This window comes from Eleginops maclovinus, chromosome 21 (genome assembly GCF_036324505.1).
Source record: "Eleginops maclovinus isolate JMC-PN-2008 ecotype Puerto Natales chromosome 21, JC_Emac_rtc_rv5, whole genome shotgun sequence".
NCBI classification, from domain to species: Eukaryota; Metazoa; Chordata; class Actinopteri; order Perciformes; family Eleginopidae; genus Eleginops; species Eleginops maclovinus.
Window position 1 is genome coordinate 17,450,759 of NC_086369.1, and position 16,785 is coordinate 17,467,543.

The 16,785-nt window shown below is 49.7% G+C and overlaps 1 protein-coding gene across 6 annotated transcripts in view; it reads left to right on the top strand.

Moving 5' to 3' along the window:
- The window catches only part of LOC134884077 (piezo-type mechanosensitive ion channel component 2-like), a 41,398-nt gene extending 26,332 nt beyond the window's left edge, over positions 1-15,066 (top strand). For 5 of the 6 annotated variants that reach the window (XM_063912702.1, XM_063912704.1, XM_063912703.1 and 2 more), the window contains 37 exons: positions 329-505; positions 577-690; positions 1,139-1,339; positions 1,424-1,628; positions 1,795-1,896; positions 1,976-2,147; positions 2,297-2,383; positions 2,465-2,621; positions 2,707-2,803; positions 3,119-3,284; positions 3,380-3,469; positions 3,581-3,669; positions 3,923-3,976; positions 4,070-4,242; positions 4,400-4,517; positions 4,600-4,665; positions 9,146-9,312; positions 9,390-9,763; positions 9,844-10,050; positions 10,130-10,231; positions 10,350-10,506; positions 10,589-10,771; positions 10,932-11,106; positions 11,232-11,331; positions 11,407-11,554; positions 11,638-11,725; positions 11,803-11,929; positions 12,032-12,190; positions 12,513-12,660; positions 12,743-12,931; positions 13,015-13,107; positions 13,197-13,363; positions 13,478-13,594; positions 13,673-13,752; positions 13,843-14,056; positions 14,139-14,280; positions 14,360-15,066. In XM_063912702.1, coding sequence (XP_063768772.1) covers positions 329-505; positions 577-690; positions 1,139-1,339; positions 1,424-1,628; positions 1,795-1,896; positions 1,976-2,147; positions 2,297-2,383; positions 2,465-2,621; positions 2,707-2,803; positions 3,119-3,284; positions 3,380-3,469; positions 3,581-3,669; positions 3,923-3,976; positions 4,070-4,242; positions 4,400-4,517; positions 4,600-4,665; positions 9,146-9,312; positions 9,390-9,763; positions 9,844-10,050; positions 10,130-10,231; positions 10,350-10,506; positions 10,589-10,771; positions 10,932-11,106; positions 11,232-11,331; positions 11,407-11,554; positions 11,638-11,725; positions 11,803-11,929; positions 12,032-12,190; positions 12,513-12,660; positions 12,743-12,931; positions 13,015-13,107; positions 13,197-13,363; positions 13,478-13,594; positions 13,673-13,752; positions 13,843-14,056; positions 14,139-14,280; positions 14,360-14,461 — 5,307 coding nt within the window. In that variant the 3' untranslated portion in view covers positions 14,462-15,066. The remainder of the gene's footprint in view (positions 1-328; positions 506-576; positions 691-1,138; positions 1,340-1,423; positions 1,629-1,794; positions 1,897-1,975; positions 2,148-2,296; positions 2,384-2,464; positions 2,622-2,706; positions 2,804-3,118; positions 3,285-3,379; positions 3,470-3,580; positions 3,670-3,922; positions 3,977-4,069; positions 4,243-4,399; positions 4,518-4,599; positions 4,666-9,145; positions 9,313-9,389; positions 9,764-9,843; positions 10,051-10,129; positions 10,232-10,349; positions 10,507-10,588; positions 10,772-10,931; positions 11,107-11,231; positions 11,332-11,406; positions 11,555-11,637; positions 11,726-11,802; positions 11,930-12,031; positions 12,191-12,512; positions 12,661-12,742; positions 12,932-13,014; positions 13,108-13,196; positions 13,364-13,477; positions 13,595-13,672; positions 13,753-13,842; positions 14,057-14,138; positions 14,281-14,359) is intronic. The other variant, XM_063912705.1, reaches the window with a different exon arrangement.
- The last annotated feature ends 1,719 nt before the right edge of the window (positions 15,067-16,785 follow it).

Here is a 16,785-nt window from a genome sequence, read left to right on the forward strand (position 1 = left end):
TATGTGTTTAACATGTCGTTGTGTTTAAGGCGTGAGGCTGGGTTGTTTGGTTGCCGATGTTTTTCATCTGCTATTTTTCTCAGGTCTTTTCTGAGGGTCTTGCATTGTTGGTCAAACCATTTGTCAGTGTTTTGCCAGGCTTCCACTTTTGTTTTATAAGGTCAGCTTTAATAGCTGCCCTATGAAATATCATATTGATATCATCAACGGCCATGTTTACACCATTTCTGGTAGGAACATATTGATCTTGGTCAAATAGTGACATTTCATTCATCAGATCAGGTGAGTTCAAGGCCATGGTCTCACTCTCTTTCTCTCCCTCCCTCAGGTGTGTGTGCTGAACCTTCTCTTTGTGGTGTGTGTGTCGGTGGCGTTGCCGTGCCGACCGTGGCGCCCCCTGCTGGCAGGAGCGTGCACGGTGTGGACGTGCACGCTTGCAGTCTGTAAGATGCTGTACCAGTTGAACGCCGTGCAGCCAATCAGATACTCCTCCAACTGCACCATGGTAACCTTAGCAACAACATCACACCTGTCTGTCTGCGGCCGTCTGTCTGACCCCTGTCTGTCTCTCTACAGCCAGGTAACTCCAGCACTGACCTGTCTCACTCTGCTCTGTACTCTGGGCCGGTCGACCCCGCCCAGTGGGTGGGTCTCCGGAAGACAGACGGGAAACTGCTCGACTACCTGAGGGTGTGTGTCATAACCGATAGCTAAGCATCATGCTAACCTGTCTCTGCAGTATAACCTGATGATGTCAGCGCTGATAGCTAAGCATCATGCTAACCTGTCTCTGCAGTATAACCTGATGATGTCAGCACTGATAGCTAAGCATCATGCTAACCTGTCTCTGCAGTATAACCTGATGATGTCAGCACTGATAGCTAAGCATCATGCTAACCTGTCTCTGCAGTATAACCTGATGATGTCAGCGCTGATAGCTAAGCATCATGCTAACCTGTCTCTGCAGTATAACCTGATGATGTCAGCGCTGATAGCTAAGCATCATGCTAACCTGTCTCTGCAGTATAACCTGATGATGTCAGCGCTGATAGCTAAGCATCATGCTAACCTGTCTCTGCAGTATAACCTGATGATGTCAGCACTGATAGCTAAGCATCATGCTAACCTGTCTCTGCAGTATAACCTGATGATGTTAGCGCTGTTAGCCTTCGAGGTGACCGTCTACAGACACCAGGAGCTCTACCGTCTACGTTGTAACGAAGTCCCGCCCCCCACCAGGACGCTGTTTCATGACATCACACGGCGTCACCTGGACGACGGCGTCCTGAGCTGCACCAAGTACTTCCTGAATTACTTCTTCTACAAGTTCGGACTGGAGGTGAGACAGGCTATCAGTAGCTTAGCATAAAGATAACGATCTGTCTGTCATTAAGTTAAACATCCTGAGGTCATTTGTCCTCAGACCTGCTTCCTGTTGGCGGTGAACGTGATTGGTCAGCGGATGGATTTGTTTGCTGTAGGCCACGCTTTCGGCCTCATCATCGTCCTATCACAGCGCAGCAGAAAGCGCATCGCTGCAGTTTGGCCCAAGTACTGCTACTTCCTGTCGGGGTTGTTGAGTTTCCAGTACCTGCTGTGCATCGGGTTCCCTCCGGCCACCTGCACAGGTACAGCTCACCTGCAGACACAACATGGGGATTAATTACCCCACAGTTGTTGTGCTAAGCTAGGATAACAGCGTCCCTCTGCTTCCAGACGTTGTGCTAAGCTAGGCTAAACAACTTTAGTGAACTTGTGATTGAAATCATTATTTTGGATGTCTGTGTTCCGCAGATTATCCGTGGAGACCCCCGTCCTCCAACATCGACTCTAACGTGGTGAAGTGGCTCTTCCTTCCTGATCACCTCATCCCCCCGAACCCCATCTTCCTTCTCTGTAAGACCCTCCTCTTCCTCCTCAGTAGTGACAGCATTATTAGGGATATTAAACTCATGAGATGTGTTTCCTGTTAAAGACGACTTCCTGCTCCTGCTCGGCGCCTCCCTGCAGCTGCAGGTGTTTGTGGAGGAGCTCCAGCCGGAGGTACAGCTACTGGCAGGAGAGAACTCTGAGCTGCATGATGGACAGGTGTCTGATCCAATCAGGAGCCTCCGTCTCAACACGGGCCCAGACTTCATGCTGTGCAGGTAAACCCGGTCAGAAATGAAGCCCTCTTGACTCAAGTTTTATGGGCGGCTCTTCAACTTGTTTTTTTAAGTTGATCCAACTTATTTATTTTGACAAGGTGTCTGCTTGTCTATCTACCTCTTCACTACCCATCTCTCTTTCTGCACAGGTCTTACCTGGACATGATTAAGATGATCATCTTCAGCTACATGTTCTGGTTCGTCCTCACCATCATCTTCATCACCGGCACCACCAGGTGAGTCACAGCTACCTGACGAGGGTCTGTCTGTTCTTCAGGTCCGGGTCAAAACTCTAGTGTTTCTACTTCCTGTCCCAGGATCAGTATCTTCTGCATGGGTTACCTGGTGGCATGTTTCTACTTTCTGTTGGTGGGGGGGGATCTGCTGCTGAAGCCAGTGGACTCCATCCTGAGGTACTGGGACTGTCTGATCGGGTACAACGTGTTCGTCATCACCATGAAGAACATCCTGTCGGTGAGGAAAACACCTGCAGCCCAGAGACACTGAGACCTCAACTGTCTGTCTGTAACCTGTCTGTCTGTCACCTGTCTGTCAGCAGATCTTGGCCTGTGGCTTCATTAAGTCTCTGGTTCTGAATCACTGCTGGCTCATCCAGCTCTTCAGTCTGGCCTGCACCATCAAAGGATACACCAAACGTGAGGAAAAGACGTTCGTGTGTGTGTGTGTGTGTGTGTGTGTGTGTGTGTGTGTGTGTGTGTGTGTGTGTGTGTGTGTGTGTGTGTGTGTGTGTGTGTGTGTGTGTGTGTGTGTGTGTGTGTGTGTGTGTGTGTGTGTGTGTGTGTGTGTGTGTGTGGACATTACCTTGGTAAAGTCGTCCCGCGGCGCTCTGCAGGAAATGACCTCATGACTCCGGATCAGCTGCTTATAACCTGATGAAGATCAGAGGATCGGTCCTCTGAGATTAGCTGATGTTGTTGTTGTTGTTGTTGTTGTTGTTGTTGCCGTGGCAGCGGAGCAGCAGAGCAGTAAACAGTGTGAGTTGCCGAGCGACGAGGCGGGCATCATCTGGGACGGCGTGTGTTTCTGCTTCCTGTTGTTGCAGCGCCGCGTGTTCAGGAGCCACTACTTCCTGTACGTGGTGCTGGACCTGCAGAACACACAGCTGCTGGCATCCAGGTACACACACACACACACACACACACACACACACACACACACACACACACACACACACATACACATACACATACACAGTAATGTCTTTGTTTCAGGGGGGCGGAGCTCTTCGAGGCATCCATAGTGAAGGCGGTGAGAGCGAGGCTGGAGGTGGAGAAGACGTCCATGGACCTGCTGAAGAGACAGTGAGAGAGACACACACACACACACACACACACACACACACACACAGTTTCATGTGCCAGTTTCATGGTGCTGGTCTCACCTGAGACCCACTTCCTGTCTGTGTCCCTCAGAATGGAGAGGATCAAGTCCCGGCAGCAGAAGTTCCGCAGAGGAAAAGAGAAGTTGCTGAGTTTGACCCAAGACAGCTTCGGTACCGAGGGTGGGTAAACAAAGAGCTTGTCGCCACGGTTACACAGAGACCAGCTGTCAATCACAAAGTGACCCATCAAAGGATACACCAAACGTGAGGAAAAGCCGTGTGTGTGTGTGTGTGTGTGTGTGTGTGTGTGTGTGTGTGTGTGTGTGTGTGTGTGTGTGTGTGTGTGTGTGTGTGTGTGTGTGTGTGTGTGTGTGTGTGTGTGTGTGTGTGTGTGTGTGTGTGTGTGTGTGTGTGTGTGTGTGTGTGTCTGCAGTTCCAGAGAACAGGAAGAAGAAGTGGTGGAGACCCTGGGTTAACCACGCCTCCAGTGAGTCACATGAATTTGACATCATCACCATAACCCTTATACAGTCTGTGCTCACCTGTCTGTCTGCCTGTTTGTCTGTCTGTCTGTCTGCAGTGGTGAGGAGTGGGGATTACTACCTGTTTGAGACAGACAGTGAGGAGGAGGATGAGGAGGAGGAGGAGGAGCAGGAGGAGAAAGAGGAGAAGAAGAAGAAGAAGAAGAAGAAGAAGAAGGAGGAAGAAGAGAAGAAGCAGGAGGAGCAGACACCTGAGAAGTCTGCATTCCAGGTGAGTGTCAGAGTCATCAGTGGTTCCTTTACTGGGAGGGAGAGAGGGAGGGTCATCCCAGTCTGAAGACTCTGTCAAATATACACTACCCACCATATGCCTGTCTGTCTGGCTGTCTGCCTGTAACCCGTCTGCCTGTAACCTGTCTGTCTGTCAGTTTGTGTATCACGCCTGGATCACTGACTCCAGAACCGCCATGAAGGCTCGCAGCAACCAGAAGAAACTGTGGAAGAAGGTCTCGTCTGAGAGAAGGAGCAGGAAAGAGGAGAGAGGAGGTGAGGAGGAGGAGACCTGAGGATGTACCAGCATGTGAACGTAACGTATAACAGCCGATAACAACAGCTCTTTGTGTTACAGCATCAGAAGTTATAGAGGAGACGGCGGACACAGACGACAACGTAGAGGACAAAGAGGACGGACCAGGTAGGACTGCTGATGTTTTCCAGAGTCTCAACTTCCTAAAGACTTAAGTTTCCAGAGTCCTACATTTAAAGACTCCTACATTCTCCAAGTCCCAAATTTCAAGATGGGCCCCATTCCCTAAATTCCCAGTTCCCTAAATTCCCAGTTCTCTAAGTCCCAGGGTCCTAAATTCCCAGTTCCCTAAGTTCCCAGGGTCCTAAATTCCCAGTTCCATAAATTCTCAATGTCCGAAGTTAGCATTTCCCAATCCCTAAATTCCCAGGGTCCTAAATTCCCAGTTCCCTAAATTACCCGATCCCTAAATTCCCAGGGTCCTAAATCCTAAATTCCCAGATTCCTAAATCCCAGGGTCCTAAATTAACAGTTCCCTAAATCCCAGGGTCTTAAATTCCCGATCCCTAAATTCCCAGGGTCCTAAATCCTAATTTCCCAGTTCCCTAAATCCCAGGGCCTAAATTCCCAGTTCCCTAAATTCTCAGGGTCCTAAATCCTAAATTCCCAGTTCCCAGTGTCCAAAATTAGCATTTCCCAATCCCTAAATTCCCAGTGTCTTAAATTACCCGATCCCTAAATTCCCAGGGTCCTAAATCCTAAATTAACAGTTCCCTAAATCCCAGGGTCTTAAGTTCCCCGATCCCTAAATTCCCAGGGTCCTAAATCCTAATTTCCCAGTTCCCTAAATCCCAGGGTCCTAAGTACCCAGTACCCTAAATCCCAGGGTCCAAATTCCCAGTTCCCTAATTCCCAGGGTCCTAAATTCCCAGTGTCTTAAATTCCCAGTTCCCTAAGCCCCAGGGTCCTAAGTACTCAGTACCCTAAATCCAAGGGCCTAAATTCCCAGTTCCCTAAGTCCCAGGGTTCGAAATTCCCAGTTCCCTAAATTCCCAGGGTCTTAAATTCCCAGTTCCCTAAGCCCCAGGGTCCTAAGTACTCAGTACCCTAAATCCCAGAGCCTAAATTCCCAGTTCCCTAAATCCCAGGGTTCGAAATTCCCAGTTCCCTAAATTCCCAGGGTCTTAAATTCCCCTATCCCTAAGTTCCCAGGGTCCTAAATCCTAAATTCCCAGTTCCCTAAATCCCAGGGTCTTAAATTCCCCAATCCCTAAATTCCCAGGGTCCTAAATCCTTAATTCCCAGTTCCCTAAGTCCCAGGGTCCTAAGTTCCCAGTGTCCTAAATTCCCAGTTCCCTAAATTCCCGGATCCCTAAATTCCCAGTTCCTTAAGTCCCAGTTCCCTAAGTCCCAGGGTCCTAAACTCCCAGTTCCCTAAATTCTGCGATCCCTAAATTTCCAGTTCCCTAAGTCCCAGGGTCCGAAATTCCCAGTTCCTTATGTCCCAGGGTCCTAAATTCCCAGTTCCCTAAGTACCCGGTTCCTGAGTTCCCAGTTCCCTAAGTCCCAGGTTCCTGAGTTCCCAGTTCCCTAAGTCCCAGGTTCCTGAGTTCCCAGTTCCTTAAGTCCCAGGGTCCTAAGTTCCCAGTGTCCTAAATTCCCAGTTCCCTAAATTCCCGGATCCCTAAATTCCCAGTTCCTTAAGTCCCAGTTCCCTAAGTCCCAGGGTCCTAAACTCCCAGTTCCCTAAATTCTGCGATCCCTAAATTTCCAGTTCCCTAAGTCCCAGGGTCCGAAATTCCCAGTTCCTTATGTCCCAGGGTCCTAAATTCCCAGTTCCCTAAGCCCCAGGGTCCTAAGTACTCAGTACCCTAAATCCCAGAGCCTAAATTCCCAGTTCCCTAAATCCCAGGGTTCGAAATTCCCAGTTCCCTAAATTCCCAGGGTCTTAAATTCCCCTATCCCTAAGTTCCCAGGGTCCTAAATCCTAAATTCCCAGTTCCCTAAATCCCAGGGTCTTAAATTCCCCAATCCCTAAATTCCCAGGGTCCTAAATCCTTAATTCCCAGTTCCCTAAGTCCCAGGGTCCTAAGTTCCCAGTGTCCTAAATTCCCAGTTCCCTAAATTCCCGGATCCCTAAATTCCCAGTTCCTTAAGTCCCAGTTCCCTAAGTCCCAGGGTCCTAAACTCCCAGTTCCCTAAATTCTGCGATCCCTAAATTTCCAGTTCCCTAAGTCCCAGGGTCCGAAATTCCCAGTTCCTTATGTCCCAGGGTCCTAAATTCCCAGTTCCCTAAGTACCCGGTTCCTGAGTTCCCAGTTCCCTAAGTCCCAGGTTCCTGAGTTCCCAGTTCCCTAAGTCCCAGGTTCCTGAGTTCCCAGTTCCTTAAGTCCCAGGGTCCTAAGTTCCCAGTGTCCTAAATTCCCGGATCCCTAAATTCCCAGTTCCTTAAGTCCCAGTTCCCTAAGTCCCAGGGTCCTAAACTCCCAGTTCCCTAAATTCTGCGATCCCTAAATTTCCAGTTCCCTAAGTCCCAGGGTCCGAAATTCCCAGTTCCTTATGTCCCAGGGTCCTAAATTCCCAGTTCCCTAAGTACCCGGTTCCTGAGTTCCCAGTTCCCTAAGTCCCAGGTTCCTGAGTTCCCAGTTCCCTAAGTCCCAGGTTCCTGAGTTCCCAGTTCCTTAAGTCCCAGGGTCCTAAGTTCCCAGTGTCCTAAATTCCCAGTTCCCTAAATTCCCGGATCCCTAAATTCCCAGTTCCTTAAGTCCCAGTTCCCTAAGTCCCAGGGTCCTAAACTCCCAGTTCCCTAAATTCTGCGATCCCTAAATTTCCAGTTCCCTAAGTCCCAGGGTCCGAAATTCCCAGTTCCTTATGTCCCAGGGTCCTAAATTCCCAGTTCCCTAAGCCCCAGGGTCCTAAGTACTCAGTACCCTAAATCCCAGAGCCTAAATTCCCAGTTCCCTAAATCCCAGGGTTCGAAATTCCCAGTTCCCTAAATTCCCAGGGTCTTAAATTCCCCTATCCCTAAGTTCCCAGGGTCCTAAATCCTAAATTCCCAGTTCCCTAAATCCCAGGGTCTTAAATTCCCCAATCCCTAAATTCCCAGGGTCCTAAATCCTTAATTCCCAGTTCCCTAAGTCCCAGGGTCCTAAGTTCCCAGTGTCCTAAATTCCCAGTTCCCTAAATTCCCGGATCCCTAAATTCCCAGTTCCTTAAGTCCCAGTTCCCTAAGTCCCAGGGTCCTAAACTCCCAGTTCCCTAAATTCTGCGATCCCTAAATTTCCAGTTCCCTAAGTCCCAGGGTCCGAAATTCCCAGTTCCTTATGTCCCAGGGTCCTAAATTCCCAGTTCCCTAAGTACCCGGTTCCTGAGTTCCCAGTTCCCTAAGTCCCAGGTTCCTGAGTTCCCAGTTCCCTAAGTCCCAGGTTCCTGAGTTCCCAGTTCCTTAAGTCCCAGGGTCCTAAGTTCCCAGTGTCCTAAATTCCCGGATCCCTAAATTCCCAGTTCCTTAAGTCCCAGTTCCCTAAGTCCCAGGGTCCTAAACTCCCAGTTCCCTAAATTCTGCGATCCCTAAATTTCCAGTTCCCTAAGTCCCAGGGTCCGAAATTCCCAGTTCCTTATGTCCCAGGGTCCTAAATTCCCAGTTCCCTAAGTCCCCGGTTCCTGAGTTCCCAGTTCCCTAAGTCCCAGGTTCCTGAGTTCCCAGTTCCCTAAGTCCCAGGTTCCTGAGTTCCCAGTTCCCTAAATCCCAGGTTCCTGAGTTCCCAGTTCCCTAAATCCCAGGTTCCTGAGTTCCCAGTTCCCTAAATCCAAGGTTCCTGAGTTCCCAGTTCCCTAAATCCCAGGTTCCTGAGTTCCCAGTTCCCTAAATCCAAGGTTCCTGAGTTCCCAGTTCCCTAAATCCCAGGTTCCTGAGTTCCCAGTTCCCTAAATCCCAGGTTCCTGAGTTCCCAGTTCCCTAAATCCAAGGTTCCTGAGTTCCCAGTTCCCTAAATCCAAGGTTCCTGAGTTCCCAGTTCCCTAAATCCAAGGTTCCTGAGTTCCCAGTTCCCTAAATCCCAGGTGTTAGGGAATATTTTGCGTAGGTGTTTAACTTTGACCTAGTTCATCATTTTCTCCTTCCTCTGCCTGTATTGCCATGGCATAGTTCCACGGCCTTGGAGGTGCTGTGATCTCCCTTAAGGAAGGGCCGCCTGGGCTTCCTGAGCCTTGTTGTTCCCATACTGGGTACGAGCTCATGCTGACCTAAGATAGGTTTGATAGTTTAGGGACAGCTGGGCGCGAGTTTATCTGGAACCAGTTGCTCTTGTACGCACATTCTATTGACCTAGATGAGAGTTTTAGTTAGACGTAGTGTCCGCTCTTATTTAGTCTGGCACTTAAAGGATGTTGATTAGCCAGCTCTCCCCGTGTCTCTCTTGAGTATTGTCTCCATTGCTTCAGAAGTTACCATCACACGTCATTCCCACTACAGTAAAAACCAGAACCTGATGTTCTTGTTCTGTTAAAAGATTTACTCACATTTACCCAAACTCTGCCCTACACGCAAGTCAGATCCAGCACACCTGCACTACCTCACCTTCAGACACGGTGCTGTCTCGGTTATCCTACACGCTGCGGTTCTGTCAGGTTCTGTTGTGTGTTTCAGACACGGTTCTGCGCCGGTTCTCCTACACGTTGCGGTTCTGCTGGGTTCTGCTGTCAGCACTGCTGGACTCACTGACCTCCTGGCTCAGAGGTCTGTGTCAGGAACACATCGACATCTCCACCGTGCTGCGCATCGAGCGCTGCATGCTAACGCAACAGGCTAAACAGGTAAAGAACTACAGAAGGAACTACAAGAAATATGGAGGCTTTATCCCAGTTGATACCCTGTTCCTCTGTTCCATCAGGGTAATGTTCCCACCAGAGACGCAATCCACGTTTACTACCAGAGACAGATCCTGAAGGCCTCTAGAGAGTCTGGCCTGAACTACAGTTCCCATGAGGCCGAAGGACAGACCTTAGCAGAGAGAGGTCCAAAGGAGGTCAGTCCAGATACCAAAGAAGAAGAACCAGAACCAGGTGGAGAAGGTCCAGCCTCAGGGATTCCCTGCTCAGGAGTTGAACCAGAGACAAAAGAAGACACAGCAATGGAGATGAAATATGAAGATTGCCCAGAATGCCTCCTGATAAGTGCCAGGAGACCCAGGCTGTCCCGGATGAAGAGGGTCCGATCTTCATCCTCCTCATCTTCGGAGGAGGGCAGGATGAGTCCGGCTCACAGGTCGGTCCTTCTTCCAATAGTTGCTTATCACGGTTCACCTTGAGTTCTTAAAGAAAAGTTAAATATTTCTGCCTGGACAGCTTTGAAGAACCCAAGCCATCTCACACCGGCGCCTCCTCCCCCTCCTCCTCCTTCGTCCTCCCCCCCTCCTACAGCCTGGCTCTAGGATTGGACCTGCAGGAGGGGGAGGGTTTTAGGGACAGGAGTGACTTCCTGTCTGACTTCACTTCATGTCCCCTGGCGTCTCGAGCTCAGGAGCTGACAGCCAGTGAGCTGCTGAGGAGTAGGTGAGTAAGAACCAGAGATCTGAACCTCAGGAGCATCAACAAACCAAACAGGTAAAAACGGATCCACTTCCTTTTTCAGGACCTTCTACGACGAGGACCTGGAGGCCTCGGAAAGATTCTACGCAAACCAGCACCAGCTGCTGCAGCTCTGCTACGCCTTGTACAACATCCTGGCTGCCAGGTGAGATCTGCACACAGGTAGCTCCACAGGCAGATGCACAGGAAGACTCTCTGGTTGCTCAACAGGTAGATACACAGGTAGACTCTCTGGTTGCTCTGATACTGGTTCCTGGTTGCAGATCTGAGACGGTGTGTTTCCTGGTCATCGTGCTGAACCACATGGTGTCGGCCAGCTGTCTGACACTGGTACTCCCGGTCCTGGTCTTCCTGTGGGCCACGCTGTCCGTCCCCCGGCCCAGTAAGACCTTCTGGATGACGGCCATCATCTACACGGAGGTTCAGTTTTTATCTTCTTTATCTTATTATCCATTATCCAGCAGCTCGATGTCTCACATCCTGTCCCCCTGTCTGTCCTCAGGTCACCATCGTCATCAAGTACTTCTTCCAGTTTGGGTTCTTTCCATTCAACCAGAAGCTGGAGTTGGACCGATCCAAACCCTTCCACCCCCCTAACATCCTGGGGGTGGAGAAGAAGGAGGCTTACGTCCTGTACGACCTGCTGCAGCTGCTGGCGCTGTTCTACCACCGCGCTATCCTCAAGGTAAACATGCTAACTCACCACCTGGACAGACTGGGCATACTGGACGGACTGAACCACCTGGAAAGAGTGGACCACCTGGACAGACCTGACCATCTTGACGGAATGAACCACCTGGACAGACTCAAAGTGATTACGGTATTGCCTCCCTCCTTTTCCTCAGTGTCACGGACTGTGGGACCAGAATGTCACCACGGAGACGGACACTATCCATAACAACAACAGCCAGCCGGACTCTGGTGCAACGTCTATAGATCCAACTGACCCGGGCAGCGCCCTGAGAAGACGAGTTCGTCGACGGACCATATCCAGCTCCACCCAGCTGCGCTCTCCTGCAGGTAGAATCTAACCTCAACTGAACAGAGTCCTGGAACACACCCACTATATAAACTGGCTTAATCCGCTGGAATGAAGCTCTCGTTTCCTTCTTCCTTTAATCACCTTCTGATGATGTTGTCTCCAGGCAGCAAGAGCTCCAGAGCCCTGCAGCCCGGCAAGTTGGATCTGCTGCTGGAGAAACTCAGAGAACTCTCCATCAGAGCCAAGCAGCACTCCGTTAGCCGGTATGCTAACACTGAAGCTAACTCCATCTGCACCCTCGCAGCCCTGCTGATCGTGTTGTCCTCTCTCCCCCCCAGCTGCATGACTCTGTACCGCCCGGTGCTGCAGTTCTTCAGAGCTCTGGTCCAGCCGGAGTACAGCGCCGTCACCGATGTTTACGTCCTCATGTTCCTCGCTGACACCGTGGACTTCATCATCATCGTGTTCGGCTTCTGGGCCTTCGGGGTACAGTTTCTTTCTCTGCGTCTCGTTTCCCTGTCAGACTCACCTGCTACCTGCTTCATGCTTTTATTTTGGTGACTCCTCAGAAACACTCTGCAGCCGCTGACATCACTTCCTCCCTGTCAGAGGACCAGGTTCCTGAAGCCTTCCTGGTGATGGTGCTGATCCAGTTTGGTACGTCTTCCTGTCTGCTCACCTGTCTGTTTCTTAACTGTCCTTCTGCTTACCTATCTGTCTCTCACCTCTCTCAGGTACTATGGTGATAGACAGGGCTCTGTACCTGAGGAAAACGGTTTTGGGGAAGTTGGTGTTCCAGGTGATTCTGGTTTTTGGGATTCACTTCTGGATGTTCTTCATCCTGCCGACCGTAACGGAGAGGTAACGCACCTTTACCTGCTGCTCGTTATCATAATGAAGCTGGCAGGTTAACATCTGTCTGTCTCTTTCTCTCTGCCTGCCTGCCTGTCTGTCTGTCTGCAGGCGGTTTAATCAGAACCTGGTGGCTCAGCTCTGGTATTTTGTGAAGTGCGTTTACTTCGGCCTGTCGGCCTATCAGATCCGGTCCGGGTACCCGACACGAGTTCTGGGGAACTTCCTGACAAAGAGCCACAACTACCTCAACCTCTTCTTGTTCCAGGGGTGAGTGAACTGTTAGCCTAGCTTAGCACTAAGAGTTGAACCCTGGTTAGCTGTTTAACTGTTAGCCTAGCTTAGCACTAAGAGTTGAACCCTGGTTAGCTGTTTAACTGTTAGCCTAGCTTAGCACTAAGAGTTGAACCCCGGTTAGCTGTTTAATTGTTAGCCTAGCTTAGCACTAAGACTGGAATCGTTAACATCTCAACATCATGTTTTTCCCAGACATTACTTAAGTTATTATCCCTATCTGTCATTCTTAACATCACTGTCTGTCTGTCTGTCTGTTATCTATCTGTTACCTGTCTGTCTGTCTGTCCACCTGTAGTTTCCGTCTGGTGCCCTTCCTGACAGAGCTCCGGGCGGTGATGGACTGGGTTTGGACGGACACGACTCTGTCTCTGTCCTCCTGGATCTGTGTGGAGGACGTTTACGCCCACTGCTTCGTCCTGAAGTGCTGGAGGGAGTCTGAGAAGGTCTGAGTTTCAAAGAGTTTGAAATATTATTATAAGGAAATAATACTTGTACTAAATGAGTATTGTGTGTATTTGTACGCAGAGGTACCCCCAGCCCCGCGGTCAGAAGAAGAAGCGGGTGGTGAAGTACGGGATGGGGGGGCTGATCGTGCTGCTGCTGATCTGCATCGTCTGGTTCCCGCTGCTCTTCATGTCGCTCGTTAAGTCTGTCGCCGGTGTCGTCAACCGACCGATCGACGTCTCTCTGACCATCACACTGGGAGGGTTCCAGGTAAACTCAGTTGTACCTACAGATGTCCACACACACACACACACCTGTACACACTCACCTGTAACCTCACCTGTTGTCTTCAGCCGATATTCACAATGAGTGCTCAGCAGAACCAACTCAGAGACCTGACGGAGGACGACTTCAGCTCCTTCAGCAGCTCCTACAGCTACACACCTGTAAGTGATGCTACACACCTGTAAGTGATGTCACTCTGCTGACACAGCATGTAGTTTCTTTAAGTGACTGTAAGGCCTGTGTTTCCCAGAGTGCCTTGCAGTTCCTGGAGGCGTACAGCCATGAGGACGTGACGGTGGCGGAGCTGCAGGGCAGCAGCAACTCTCTTTGGACCATCAGCCCCCCCAGCCGCCAGTACCTGAGCCAGGTGCTCAACCTGGACCACTTCCCTCTGACGCTGTCCTGGACCATCCAGAGGTCTGCTCTGACAACACATCAAATGTCTATTCAACCCATCAATCACACCTAAATAAATCTATCCAATATTGAAAAGTCCCAGTATGATGTTGGGGGTCATTTTTTGTCCAACAGGAACCTGAGTCTGGGTGCGAAGGTGGAGCTGGCCTCAGGTAAACATGTGACCTACCTGGACGATCAGACCCGCCTGGAGCTGATCCAGCTGCTGAACGGGACGAGGTCACTTCCTGTGTGAGTACAGGGGGTGGGGCTTAGTGTGATGTTTGTTGTGTGAAGATGTGTGTTCATTCTTTGTGTGTGTGTGTTCAGGGTCATACAGGAAGTGTTTCCGTGTTTCCTTCGAGCTCCGAGCGACTCCAACGCCAAACCCATTGAGCAGCTCTACGCAGGTTTTGTACTCAGACACATTTCAACATGTCATTAGTCATAACATGATACAATAACCCATATAAAACCATTACCCTCTCTGCTCCAATCAGACGACCGGTACAAAGACATATTGCTGGCCCTGGAGCGCTCGACCAATCAGAGCCGAGAGATCCAGGACTGGTGGATTGTCGACCAACCGGCTGCCAGCCTGGTGCCCATTGGGGGCAGGGCTTTGCTGAGTGACAGGAGAGAGGCGGGGCTTCAGCTGTTTGTGTTCAGTGATAAAGTCAGTCCTCCCAGTCTGGGCTTCCTGGCCGGATACGGGTATACACCACCTCTAAATACTACATATTTATACTACACTCATGGTCATTTACTTCAGTAACTGAGTATTAATCCTCCCCAGCATCATGGGTCTGTATGCCTCGGTGGTTCTGGTCATCGGGAAGTTCGTCCGCGAGTTCTTCAGCGGGATCAGTCACTCTATCATGTTCGAGGAGCTGCCCTGTGTCGACCGGATCCTTAAACTCTGCACTGACATCTTCCTGGTAACCACAACACCTCATTAACAGTTTGAATATGTGATTGGCTGCTGTGCTGTGGTCTGATTGGATCTCTGATGTCCAGGTTAGAGAGACAGGTGAGCTGGAGCTGGAGGAGGAGCTCTACGCCAAACTGATCTTCCTGTACCGATCCCCGGAGACGCTCATCAAGTGGACGAGGCGTTAAGAGTCCCTGAGGAGGAACGACTGTTAGTATCCACAGACCTTATTTTGAAGAGTTCAGGAATGAGGAAGCAGCTGTGTGACCAATAATAGCAGCAGGGAGGCGGGGCTTACCTTCCGATCACTGAGGACAAATAACAGCAGGAAAAATCCTGGAAAACCTGGAGTGTGTTGATGATTGGACGATGCTGCTGACATGCCCATATTAACTGAGTCATGGGGGGAAGTGATCCATAATCTGGGATCTTATTTCAGGAAAACATGTGCAGTATGGGGGTCTCCTCAGGAGTTTCATAATCCTCATCGTTACCCTAACTACTGTAGACCACGTAACACTGATCAAATATATAGACAGGGAAGGTGTATAAACTACGCTGGCCGAATGGTGCCAAAGCACCACAGCGACGCTCTATATGACCCTAGGTCCCGTGTATTTTATGCATAACTCAAACAGGATAAAGGTGTTTGTAGTCTGAGCTAACAGAGGGCTGTGGAAACATCACTGACCACACTGGAGGAAATGTTGAATGAATCTGTATCTGACTGATAACTGTACGCTCTTCTGTGAAACAAAAAGTGAATATGTGGAAATAAAGACTTTAATAAGTTGCTTTATTTATCTTTAGGAAGCAGGAAGAGACAACAGGACGGCTGGTGGGACGTCGTGTCCGTGAACGACTCCTTTAAACCCCGGGTATATTTATCAGTTTCATGCTGATGGACCGACGGTCATATTAAAGAGATTTCACAGTTTATCATCAGAGGTCCTATAACCCCCGACACAGTCCACAGGATCACTTCCTGCAGCTCTTACTTACAGTTCAAAACCTCCTCAAACAGTGAGTCCCGATCTGTGAGCGCCCCCTGCTGTTTATTACAGGAACACCCTTCCTCTGGTGAACCAGTCTGAAGCAGTCTGTATAAAATCAAACCAGCATTCAGCCAGACTAAAAACCAGTGCTGACACAGCGCTGAACCCAGCATGCATTAGCATACAGCAAAATGTTTAAAATAATATGGTTGTTGAATCCCGGTTCGAGTCCACAGGATCCAACATGCCCCCCACTCACTGCCTATGTTAGAAACCGTGCAATACATTCTGGGAGTTTTCATAGTCTCAATGAGTTCATGCAGATCAGAGCGATTCACTGTCTCTGAATACTCTGGTCTTAGGTCTTAAGTGAGGACAGGTTCATCGCCCGTTACGCCTCAAGTCTCATTTCAGTAAACTATTCTTCTAAAAAGAAGAGAGAAGCTTTCCGAATGACACATCATGTTGAACCAGGCGTCCAAAAATACCTCCAATGGACAATAAAACAAACTGGTTTATGGTAAGACTCTTGGTGCGTGGCTTCTTCTGAAACTGGACGATTTGCTGAGTCGTCTGAAACTGGGCGATGTTCTGAGACATCTGAAACTGGGCGATGTTCTGAGACATCTGAAACTGGGCGATGTTCTGAGACGTCTGAAACTGGACGATGTGTTGAGTCGTCTGAAACTGGACGATGTTCTGAGACATCTGAAACTGGGCGATGTTCTGAGACATCTGAAACTGGACGATTTGCTGAGTCGTCTGAAACTGGGCGATGTTCTGAGACATCTGAAACTGGACGATTTGCTGAGTCGTCTGAAACTGGGCGATGTTCTGAGACATCTGAAACTGGACGATTTGCTGAGTCGTCTGAAACTGGGCGATGTTCTGAGACGTCTGAAACTGGACGATTTGCTGAGTCGTCTGAAACTGGGCGATGTTCTGAGACATCTGAAACTGGGCGATGTTCTGAGACATCTGAAACTGGGCGATGTTCTGAGACGTCTGAAACTGGACGATTTGCTGAGTCGTCTGAAACTGGGCGATGTTCTGAGACATCTGAAACTGGGCGGTGTTCTGAGACATCTGAAACTGGGCGATGTTCTGAGACGTCTGAAACTGGGCGATGTTCTGAGACGTCTGAAACTGGACGATGTGTTGAGTCGTCAGAAACTGGGCGATGTTCTGAGACATCTGAAACTGGAGAATGTGCTGAGTCATCAGAAACTGGACGATGTTCTGAGACATCTGAAACTGGACAATGTGCTGAGTCATCAGAAACTGGACGATGTTCTGAGACATCTGAAACTGGACAATGTGCTGAGTCTTCAGAAACTGGACAATGTGCTGAGTCATCAGAAACTGGACGATGTTCTGAGTCGTCTGAAAGTGGAAGATGTGCTGAGTCTTCAGAAACTGGACAATGTGCTGAGTCATCTGAAACTGGACGATGTGCTGAGTCGGTTTCTAACGAGCAGTCATTTGTCGCTCTGGAAGACTTCCTTATTGCTACATCA